The 12,247-nt window shown below is 41.0% G+C and overlaps 1 protein-coding gene across 4 annotated transcripts in view; it reads right to left on the bottom strand.

Annotated features, from left to right (window-relative positions):
- Positions 1-12,247, bottom strand: part of LOC113013122 (uncharacterized) — a 46,775-nt gene that overhangs the window by 5,000 nt on the left and 29,528 nt on the right. For 3 of the 4 annotated variants that reach the window (XM_026153765.2, XM_026153766.2, XM_026153767.2), the window contains exons 2-8: positions 6,685-6,886; positions 5,228-5,282; positions 4,975-5,065; positions 4,448-4,851; positions 3,938-4,090; positions 3,178-3,339; positions 1,700-1,840 (exon numbers count right to left, since the gene is read on the bottom strand). In XM_026153765.2, the coding sequence (XP_026009550.1) occupies positions 1,700-1,840; positions 3,178-3,339; positions 3,938-4,090; positions 4,448-4,851; positions 4,975-5,065; positions 5,228-5,282; positions 6,685-6,812 (1,134 nt within the window). In that variant the 5' untranslated portion in view covers positions 6,813-6,886. The remainder of the gene's footprint in view (positions 1-1,699; positions 1,841-3,177; positions 3,340-3,937; positions 4,091-4,447; positions 4,852-4,974; positions 5,066-5,227; positions 5,283-6,684; positions 6,887-12,247) is intronic. The other variant, XM_026153768.2, reaches the window with a different exon arrangement.

The raw sequence follows: 12,247 nt of genomic DNA, 5'->3' as shown, positions 1-12,247 counted from the left end.
TGTGCACACAGAATTTGCAGCTCTGCTGCAGAGGAAGGAAGTCACAAGATGATGGGGATTTCAAAACTGGGCTTCGTATCTGCAGCTGTTGAGGAAGCCTGCACATTGTATGTTTTCTTTTCTCCTTCCTCACCCAGTACTCCTTTTTGTTATGTTTCTGGCATTGCTTGAACACTCTGCTTAGACCGAGGCTTCGCTAAGTCACAAATTTATTTTCTGCATTTGCTGATTTGCAGTGGAAACAGCCATATGCATGATGCATCTGTGTGTGATCAACTTTATGAATAGCAGATATGGCGCAAGTTTCCAAACAGTCTTCTAGCAGTTGATATTCATCTGGTAAGACATGTTTCATGCAATGCGATTGGTTGGGGAAGGCAGCGCCTCCTAATAGCCACAAATGGAGTGGAGCAGAAGAAGAGAGCGCCAGAAAAGAGGAGGAGATTTAGTCGGGAGTGGAAATCCAACACCTTTCGACGATTGCAACTGACAAACTCTAGAGGATACAAAGTATATCGGCATGTTAGGGCAACTGAAAACAGAAAAACAGCCGCTAAAAAGAGAGAAAAGTCTGTAAAAGACAAAAAAAAGAAAAAGAGATAGCAGGATGCATTCAAGGCCAGCTGCTCTGTGTATCAGTCTGATTTGCAAAAAGAGGAGTTAAAGTGAAGCCAAACAGTTGAGACGTAACCTCTTCGTCTCCACATACAGCATTCAACAGCATTGTGTGGCTCAACACAGGCGTAGACAAGAAACTTAGCAGTAGCTTTAAACTTGTCAGGACTGCTGCTCTACTGTTCTGAACATGCCTACAGATAGACAATATGGATACAACCATACTTTATTTTAGTTCATCCTTTTTTCCTCATCCTTAATGCAAGAAAGTTTTATTTTGTTGTCAAAATTAAGAAACTATTACTGCACAGAAACTATCCCTGGCCTGTTGAAGATGATAGAAAAGATTGGTGAATGGAATGGAAAAAGAGAAGTTGTGTTAAACACAGACTAATTATAGACAGGGGTCTGTCCATCTAGCTGGACTGACTCCCCCAGCCCCTCGGGCATAACAGAATTTCCTACACAACTTGCAATTCTCTCACTTCATTCTGTATCCAGCAGAGAGAAAAGATGAGACAGGGGACCGAGAGTGGAAAAGTGGGGGTGGCGTTGCTCTGCAGAAACGCATGCGGTGGAGTATCTGACATGACTGGCAAAGCGCAGGTTTCCTCCTTCCCCCACCAGACATATGCTGACATATATATACATCCCAGTCGAGGTCATGGTCTTGGATTGATGAAGCGAAAAAAACCCAACCAAAATCTAGCATATAACAAGCATCTCCATGAATGTGAAGAGATTATTAATTATTTCAGGGCAAGCAATACTCATGTCTGATCTGTCTGCTCATACTTTCAAGGCAGATAGATGAGTGGGGGGAGGGGCTGGAGATTAGGGTCAGGGTTCACGCAAGCAGGGTGTTGGATCCATGTCACGCAACCTTTGCCTGTAAGCAGAAACCTTGTATGACAGGCAGGTCACAGGGCAGCAGTACTATGACGGCATGCCATATGAGATGGGCGCCCCCTTCGGTAAACACAGCAGTAATCAGAAACCTGTCTATCTATCCATCTTCTTGTAGCCCTTACTTTTTAGTAGTCCCTCCCTCAGCTCCCACCACATACACAGACACACATACTACCTCCTTTGCAGTTGGAGGCGATGGGTGTCCCTGTTCATTCTCCCCAGGTGGGTGATGTGGAGGTGGGTGCAAGGTGATGATGTCGTTGTCCTCTGGAGGCTTCCAGATGTACTGTTCCCCATTGCCCATGAACACTGCTTCCTGTTAGGAAAATCAAAGTAAGAGCTCAGGCAAATATTGCATTTACAATCTTTAAGCGCTGCAAAAAGTACATATCACAACATGTAACAAATAGCAGGCTTTTGAAAAACAATTCTATTTCAAAATAAGCTGTATAGTTATTTTTGAAAAATGCTTTAGAGGTGTAAACTAGTGCCAAGCAATGGATTCTATCTGGAGTGAGTTAATCAGTTTCTCCTTGTTGTGTGGCCAACTCTTCCACAAGCTTTTATGCAAATCCCTTCAGTCAAAGACATCCTGCTGACAGACAGGCAGACCCACTGACACACAGACAATGCCTCCGAAAACACAACCTCCATTTAACTCTGCCTGTAAGAGTTAAATGGAGGAGGAGGCAATTTTAGCAAGAGTTTAGGGAAAACAGCTAAGAAAAATCTCTGTTTTACAAAATTACAGGACCTTCTTAAACTTCAATTCCTACAACTGAATTCACAGTTGCATAGATTCGATCAAATTATGTGAACAATGCCATTCTATTTGTTTCCATGCTAAGAAACAGAAGACGCGTGGGAAACTAACACTAAAATGGACGCAGTAACTACTGGTGATGAAAAACCAATTAGAAATCATGTAGTGGTGTGTACACATGTGATCAAGGATGATTAAACTTTTATATGTTCCTCCTGTTCCTCAGTCAGAGTGAGTAATAGAGGCCTGGGCAGAGTAAATGGCTTCAATATGTGAACAATATTTATTCCCACTCTGGCTGCTGGCTACCTGTTAGCCGTTTCTAGACAGACTTGCTGATAGATTCAACAGGACATATATATATATTAAATATATATACATACACACACACATACACACAAAGCTGGGCAGCCTGCCAAACTCTTACATAATCTATCTTTCCACCCTTTACTCAATATTACTGCGCTGCACAGCAAAGTGCAAAGGAGGGAAAGAGTCACACATGCACATGCATTTTTTAAACACCCTTAAATAAATCTCCTTAAAAACACAGTAATAGCCATCCCCATGCTCATAGGTGTTTATGAATACATCCCAACTGGCACATGCAACAATTTTAATAAAACAAATACAATTAAGATAGGATACAAAACAATAAAAACAGAACTTATTGAGGTCAGTGATGTGGTGAACGTGACCACTTCTGCTGTTGTTTCAAATTTTTTTAGCAATCCAAGAATACTAATCTTCAATCTGATTTTAGAAAGCTGTTTGTTTGTGGACAGTGCCCCCTGGTGGTAATCAGACAGCCTTACAGTTTGGAAAAGTGGGTGGATAGTTGGGCGTTATGATGGGTCGCATAGAGCATTCTGATTCAATAATTTCTCTACCTTTGGGAAGGAGTGAAGCTGAAATGGCTCCAGTTGTTTCCGTGGAAACTCTTGACTGCGATGTAGTGGAGGAGGACCAGCAGAGGGTGAATCACTCACGCTCGATTGGCTGTCTGACTGGCTGTCGGCGCCGTTGTTTTCCTTCCTGTTTATCTTGTCAGCCTTGAGGTTTTGAATCATCATTGAAAACATTATATGCAGTTTTAATAAAAGTTTTTAATATAATAGACGATTTTAAAAAGCAGTGTAAAAGATTGAAAGCGAACGTCTTTATTCAATGAATTACACCAATTTTTAGTTAGTGTGTTTTCTTACTTGCACAACCTCCACTACTTAACATTACTACGGTGCGATACTTTAACCACCACTGATCATATCACTAACAATCTGCTACCCTTTTTCCTGACTGATTAGTGTCACGCAAACACATACTTCTGTAGAGACAACATCATGTGACATGACAAAAACATCACCTATCATCTAGTACCCACCGTAAATACATTAAAAAAAAAGTTTCCATTAGTCACAGTAGGTAACAAGATACATGAATGTACAGCTGAATCTGTGTCCTTTTATTACCTCAGGTTGGGCTTGCTGGAAGTTTTAAAGTGAATGCAGGTAAATGATTAAAGATTTACTCCTTATACTAAACTGACTTAGAATAGTTCCCTACTCATAGCTTTAATGAGGGAAACGCCACCTCTTTAATTTTAAAAGATACCAGCTTAAAACACTGATAAAAACAAATCAATGTAATTACCTTTCTAAACTTTCGTATAGATGCATACTCGGCTAAAGATGGATCTTGAACAGCCAGGGAATTCACAGAAGAGAGAGGTGACCTACTGACCCCACTTGCTCCATTACCTCGTCCCGTCATTGGTCCATTAATAGTGTCATTCCCTCTGCCACCCTGGGAGTAAAAAATATAAAATGGGAACAGAGAAAACATGTAAGCATTGCCTAAAATTATTAGCGTCAACCATCCAAAAACACACACAGACACACAAAAATTACATGCAAAGCACCCTAAGCTAATGTTGCATGAACAAGGCAATGATGCAAGCCATCTATATGCAAACAAACAGCGATTTTAGTTGTAATACTGGTTCTTGTGCGGCACATTTTATTTCACGTGACTAATAGCTGCTGTTAAACTGCTTAGTGCATGTACCTCCCCAGATGTTTTTCGGAGAAATGTACATGAATGCATGATTGCTCGTGAGCAAGTTGCTTTATATTTACAGCTATTTAAAATGCATGTACGTACGTTTGCGTGCCCGTTTCCACTCCGAGCTCCGCTGGCATGAGTAGAGGGGCTTTGAGGAGCCCTGGCTATAGCTGGAGCGTTGGCTGATGTGGTTGGTGGGGCAGAGGGTACTTTTGGGCCTTCCCGGACACCTACGCTTTCATATAGGCCATCATCCAGGTAGTGGGTAGGGGTGGGGTTATTGCGTAGGCCCACCTCAGTGTAGGTGTGATCTCTTGCTTCGCCTCCTCCTCCTCCGCCTCCCCCTTCCCCTCCCGTTTCCCCTTCTCCCCCCTGGCCAGATCTCTGTGGACTGGTGGGGATCTGGGGGAGCTGTCGGCCGTGGGAGGGCCTCAGATCCGTCTGGGAGCGGCGACTGTGGAGAAGCAGGAGGTCCATACTAGCTGGACGGCTCTTACTAACAGCTGCGCAAAAGAGAAAGATGAGGGAGAAGCGTAAGGAGATGGTTGTGTCATGGCTGAAACAGTGTAACGGCTTATTGTAGTATATCATTTATTGTCACTTAAGAGCTGTTAGCCACCACTTACAGTTTCCATTGCAGGGAAAGCGATTGATCTCATGGAGCCTGGTGTCAGATTTACTCATGGAGTTGAGTTTTGGGTGGCGAAGGGTACCCTGCTGTCGTGCACACATGGACTTGTTAATACAGACGTAAAACATGCAAACGTATGCATGTGCATCTGTACTTAGCTTGGAGGAAAAAGAGCAGTGGCAGATAGAGAAGTGGAGAGAGGAAACGAAGAAGGGAGGAAAAGATAGAATAATGAAAAGATGTCTCACCATATTTACAGATGTCCCTTTCTCCCCGGCCGGAGGGTGCTTGCTTTTGCTTTTCCTGACACAAAATCAAAGTGAAGAAGGTCAACAGAAGCCAGTGGACAGAAAGAGAATATACACACACTCAGAGCAGATAGATACTATCAGCATCCAACTCTGGTTAGGGCATAAAAGTCCTCGGTTGATAACAAGAGCCCAGTAAAACATTGAACGAGCGTGACTCAGGCTTTTTTGCCAAAGTGGAGAATGACCTTCACTGCAATTTGTTTTTCAAGATAAGAGCAGGCAAGCTCACAATTATTAATATGTTGTTTGCTTTGTGCCGATTCTCTTTGCAATTTCACGTTACTTTCCTCTAGCATTAACCTCGTGAAGCAAATGTATGGAGTGCACTGTGGATCCCCGGAGGCTGTATCTATAGGAAACAGTTGATATGGCTGAGAGTGTGACGAGAAGACAAGAGCTCCTAGGTGCAGGTGCAAATGTGACAACAGTTCTACCCCCATCTCTGAGATCTGAGCTCTTACTGCTGTGCTGCAAAACAGAGCGCTGCAAACAGGTGCAGAAACCATACACTGCACCTTCTTATTATGCAAGTCGCTTAAAATAAATCTGAATATAAAAGGTGCCACGGGAAGTTGTGGCAGATCCATGTCACTGGAGCTAGATATTATCTCCTCTAGTAAGCTGGAAATCTTTTGTTCAAACATATGGCCATCATTGCCCAAGGAAACCACGAGAAGAGAGCTCCCCTTGGAGCTTTTCATAATAACATGGCACAGCAGAAGGGTTTAAGGTAAAAATGACGTGAAGGCATAAAGTCAGATCCACTGCAATCTTTGGAATTTAAAAGAACCTTACATCTTAAAAATCAGAAGCTTACATCTTCTTTACAATTTAACACTACTGCAGTTATGTTTTCATAAAACAAACGAGGTTCTCTCCACATGCTTGTCTTTGTATACCATAGCAACAAAACTGCAGTGCCTCTGATTGGTCTCTGAGGGCTCGGCAAAAAAGTCATAGGCTGTTCCATTGCTCCTGCCTGGCTCAGAGTCTAATCCTTTGTAAACCGTGGGGTGTCCCATTGCTTTTGCCTGCTGAGTAGTTTGCTGGAGAGGGATGACGTGATCCTGCTCTGACTCTGGCCTGTCTCGTCAGTGTCCTGTAAACATCATTTCATCTGATCCGACACTCGCAGCCATTAACATTCATTAGCGCCACTCTGCTCAAAGCAGGGGATAAATGAGATGGAGAGGAAGGATGTAGAAGTGAAAAGAAAGGAAGGAGGAGAAGAGTTCAGAAGAAGCGGAGACACATAAAAGAAAGAGGGGATAGTGAGAGTAATTTGGGAAGGCACTAAAGCAAGAAGCTGCAAAGATCATAAAACTGGCCGTTCATCATTTTATTCCACGGCCTACTTATACCACATTTCAATGTCACGTGACCACAAATCATACCTTTGGCAGCCGACGCAGACAAGGACGATCAGGATGGTGACCACGAAAGCAGACGCTGCTGCAATGGCTCCCAGTAGAAGCAGGTTTTGGTAGGTAAGGTTGTCTTGAGAGCCCCCTTGTCTTTCCATGACACCCACTCCGTTTTGCTCACTTCCTTACTCAAGCTTAAACTCTTCCGCTCACACCGTCTGCTAAGGAAAACCTGCAAAGATAGAGGAGAAGGATAAAGCACGCGATACAACATATGAGTGACATGAGAGATAAGAAAGCAAAATGCTGCCTAGAACAAGGTGAAAAAATGTGCGTGTGTGTTTGTGTGTGTGCTCCTGGTTTGCCTCTGGCTCTTTGTCACTGTCTCATTCTGACATATCAGTTTCTATTTTTGACTCAGTCGAATAATGCACAGAAAATAGAACACCTTACAAAGCAGCGGCTACGAGCACGCCAAAATTTGTTTCATCACATTCTTTCTTTTTGCTGTTAAAAAAAGATCAAATGATACCGTAACATTCATTTGACTAACCAGAGAGATTCTTGCAGTTAGTTTAACAGGAAAAACCAACTGAGCTCCCAAGAGTGTGGCCTCACTGACGGAAGGACCAGGCTCGCTGCTGCTACACTCCATTTGCCTGCAGAATTCTTTTTCTCATATCACAAGTGGCTCAAACACTGACGAGCAAAATGTTTCAGTTTTAATAATGAAGTGTACGACATACAAGGTAGGATTTTCACTTCAGGTCTTTTTATATAATTTACTTCACAAACACACTCAATTTGATTTACATAAGCCTTAAATGAGATTCGTTTTCCAAAATGTGCTGCCTACTATCAGGTTAAAATGTGTTAATATCAGCATATTATTAAGTATAGTACATCAACAAGGTTGCAGTAATGACCAATTTTTATAATAAATTGAGTATTTTACAAACTAGGCTGAATTTATTTTATACCTGTGCATTTGTGGGAGTATGGTACTTCTATTTGAAAGTGGTATGGAGTACAGTATGTAGTAAAGGAAAAGTTAATTCTTCCTCCAATTGCATTTCTGTGAATATATTTTTATAGATGGACTGCATTCATAAACTTTACTGAACAGTACAGAGAGAGGTGTTGGGGAGACACAAACATCACGGTGAGATGAGTCAGATATTTCAGTGCTTTTACCCTGTCTGTTTCCTAGTGCGGTATATTTAGGTTCAGCCAAAGTGACAATCGAGGAAAATGATCAGTGAAATTGCAGCAAGCTGATATAACCTACTTTCTGTATGCTCTATTAAGGATACTGATACGCTAACTATTTAATTATGCTAATGATCTTTAGCTTTTAGTGCACTAAGCTGCAGTATTGGTTTTATTCCAAGCAGAATATTTTAGTGTTTTGCCCAGTTAAGTTATTTTTAATATAAATGAACCTTACATTTCAGTTACTACAGGACAGCCTAGCTTTCAAAAAGAGACTCACACTTTTGACGAATGTCTTACTTAATGAAAAATGCTAGATGCTTTTTAATGATATTTAGTGCCAACACTAACTTTACCAGTACTATATGATCAGTACAGTTAACATACACATACCAGTATAATGTTTTTATGTTGATATTATTATTATTGCTTTTTGCATTTTTTTTTTTTTTTACTAGAGGCTGACTATTAGTAGCTCTTTGCCAATATACTGGTACTGCAAAGAAGACAAAATGAGACAAACACATTTCAACCATGTTATGAGTGTTGTGGTTGCATAGTGTGTCCACAAAGGCAACAGCCAACTGATCCGAGCAGAGCTAGATGGACCAAAGTAAGATTATTTCTATACTACATACACATATACACACATACACACATACATACATCAGCCAATATATGAGATCCAAGTCCAAATATCTGCACTGGTATCAGTTTCAAAACAGAGTATTTATACCTTGTGTTAATTTACGTCTTTCAGCTTTAACGGGCCACATTGTTGCAAGCTAACCCTAGACGTCAGCTATGGTTATCTAGTTAGTCTGCAGTGTTAAGTTATCAGTGTCAATATTTAACACGAACTAATGTCTACTCATATCTTAAGTTCGTTAAGTGAACATCTAAGCTTAATTTTGCAAAAGGCTGCTTCATCTATCTCTAAAACATGAACTGAATATAGTCCAAATATACTCGGAATTACTAACTTATCAGCCCAAGTTATTAGGAATAAGGCACACGAACACACTATATGCTTTGCATTCTTCTAGAAACACAGACAATGGCATCCATGCGGTTAAGGATTGCATCCAAGTGACAAAGCGTACAGTGCACAGAAAGAGGTCATGGCAGGCTGTATACAGCTGTACATAATGTGTGTGAGAGAGTGATTCTGGAACATACCACCACAGGATCTGGCTCTGGCTTCCTGTTTCTTGGAGATAAAACTACATCTTTTCCATGTCCTCTTTTTTCTCATCTGTCTCTCTCTCTCTCTCTAGATCTGCTTTCCTCTCTCTCTTTCTCTATCTGTCTGTCTGCATAACCCTGCAGATATGTGAGGCGATGCACAGCGAATGAATTAGCAGAGCAGAGGCCTCAGACAGCCCTTTATGGAATAGACAGACAGGCAGGCAGAGTACATCACAGTGGAGAGAGGGGGGGGGGGATGAGGCAGAAAATGAATGAAGGCAAATGGTAAGAGAGAGGTGGTCAGACACGGGAGCAAATGAGTGGAGATGAAAGGGGAGAATGGTGGAAGATATGCAAGAAAATGGGGGGAAGACTGGGAAAGAGGGGAGCGCACTTCAAACGCGAAGGAGGAACGAGGAGGGAAGGGTGCAATAAACAGTGGGGGAGGGAAGAGAGAAAAGAGAGTGATGAGACTAGGAGGATGAGGACAGCAGAGAAATGCCGTGGAAGCCTTAGAGAATGTGCGATCTACGCGGGAGTATGGAGGGGGGCGCAGAGAGGGAGAAAAAGGAGTCGATGAGAAGGAGGTCATCAGCGGTCTGTTTCTGCCTGCATTTTGTCAGCCCCCTTCTGAAATATTCAGAGGAGAAACACATACGACGGGTGTGTTTCTGAACTGCCAGCGAACACAATGCAAGACGGGAGCACATGTCTAGCAGCATACTTAACAGTACGCGAAGCTCACAAGTGGTGAACAAGCCTCAGAAGGAGGAGGAGAGGCAGTTCCTGCACGACGCGCAACGCCCCTGCAGCATGCTCAACAGTGACACACAGTTAGGGTGCAAGAATGTTTATTCCAGCATCTGTCTTCATTTCAGAAGATTACGTGTAAAATGATGACAGTGATAATAACAGCATATTGAGAAAGATGACAATGGTGGTGATAGCCCTATTGAGGCCCGCTGCTGGTGATTATAATATAGATGTCAGCAATGATGATGAAAGGTGCAGTAGCTAATACTGATGGTAATGGTACTGATGATAATGAGTAAAGAGGTCAAAGGGATTGTTACAAAGACACACTGAGGTGCGGATGCAAGCAGCAGAACTGAGAGAGCAGCAAGCAGGATGCAGCGGTGCAGCACAACCACAGGGTGGAAGGTTTCCTCTGTGTGTCTCTGAGACTCACATACACACACAAACACACACACAGAGAACATAAAACAATTTCTGTGTTACAAATGCCAGTATTTGGATTGCACAATCACTTTGCAAATAAAAAGTCAAATCGTCACACTATTTAACCCTCTAACGTGCAAATGGGGTCTGGCAAGCTTGTGCAGCCTTGTGATTTTGCAATCTCTGCTTAACTAAAGCTAATTATAGATTCCACTTTTAGTTGCTTAAAATAGACTGATGAAAAAAAAAACATCAGCAAGTTTTTCAGGTGCGTGGAAATCTGTTTTAGAGACCAGCAGAGGAAATTTATCAGACTCGTTTCTGCAAATGAATAACTACAAGCATTTTTAGTCATTATCCCTTTAATTAGATATTTAAAAAAATCATTATCAACAAGCTACTTTATGAGCAATGTTTTTTTTACTATAAACCGACCTCTCTTAGATTGCAGCACTACATCAAAAGTGGGCTTTTTTGTAAAGTTTCAAAATAAACATAACCTGGCTCACTTGCATCTCTAAGATGACATTTATATTTCTCTTTAGATTGTGGATTGCATCATGGGTTGTTATACAATTTTAATAACTTTCAGTAGTCAAGATTTGTTGGGTCAGCTTCCTGTGAAGGCTAGCTTTAACCCCTCATTAGGCAGGGAACCATGTATGCTAACATCAAAATTAGCCTCCCCATGCTTCTCTGTGAGGTTGTAGAACCACATGGCTTTCTCCCAGTTAAAAAGCAAAGATCTGAACAAACATGAGCCCGGAGTATTTTAAACTCAAAATGTGTTTTTATTTATTTTTTTTGCCTTTTATTATTCTTACACCCAGTTCATTTTTAGACATACACCAGATGCATTCAGTAAGCCATAACACATAACTCTGGACAGTAGTGCTTAATAGTACACTGGATGTTGCCAAAGGTTGGTATAACAATATACAGTGATACAGTAAGAAGTTTACTTCACCCATAGACATTTTCAAACAGTCAAATATGTGTACGTTCTTAAGTTTTATGACCTTATAGCAGTACTTATATTGCATATACTAGTGTATATTTATGCTGTGAGACTTGGTGCAGCTAAAATTGATTTAGTAATCCAATATTGGGATTTATATAGTTTTGATGAAATTTTGTGTAGGAAAAAAATTAAGTGGTACCACTTAATGTTATATATTTACGATTTATATGTCAACGTATTTTGTTTTCAGTGGATCTGCACTTTACTGTTACAGTTTCACTTCAAAGTGGGATATCAATACTGATTTAAAAAAAAATCTTCTTTTGCAACTGTGATCTTCCCTTTTATGGAAAAAAGAGGATGTTGCTGTGCCAGACTATCAACTACCATGCCAGAGAATAGTTCAAGCTGTATTTGGATTTATACACATGCTTAATTCGATGTTTATGAAAGAGCTTAAAGAGCTGCCACATTACAGCAGTGTCACCAAGTGCTATGAAACAGTTCCCTATGACTGGACAGGACTGCACTGTGTGCTATATTTCTGACAAGTGCGAGTATCAGTAAAGATAAATATTCCTAAATAATAATTATTTTGCCTTAAATGTGTGAGAAATCATATAATTGACCTTGATTTGCAGCATAAAAATATTAAAAAAGGGGGGCTGTGCCATATCATATTGTCTGCGATAACATCATGTACATTTTTATGTGATATAAAAGTGTCACATCGCGATATTACATGCCACTAGCTGTGCTCACTAGTTGCAGTCCATATGATATGATTACATGGTGGAAAAGCATAACTGTAGCCAGCTGGTTAAACAGCTCAGCGTAAGTAAGATGGAACATCCAAGGTAGAAAATATATCTCAACTGTATTATCTGACAATCTTCTGCAGCTTCTGAAGTGTTACAAGGTTAAGTTAGTGTTAAACTAATGTGTCGAGCAGTTATTTTATACTTTGACTTAAAATTTACAAAGAAAACATGACCTAGGCTACTTTTCTGTTTAAGTTGATTTGTGCTTTATCACTGAATACAATGCTGTGTC

The sequence above is a fragment of the Astatotilapia calliptera genome, chromosome 20 (assembly GCF_964374335.1).
Source record: "Astatotilapia calliptera chromosome 20, fAstCal68.1, whole genome shotgun sequence".
Lineage (NCBI taxonomy): Eukaryota > Metazoa > Chordata > Actinopteri > Cichliformes > Cichlidae > Astatotilapia > Astatotilapia calliptera.
Note: the sequence above shows the minus strand (reverse complement) of the source record. Positions and strands in the feature narration are given on the sequence as shown.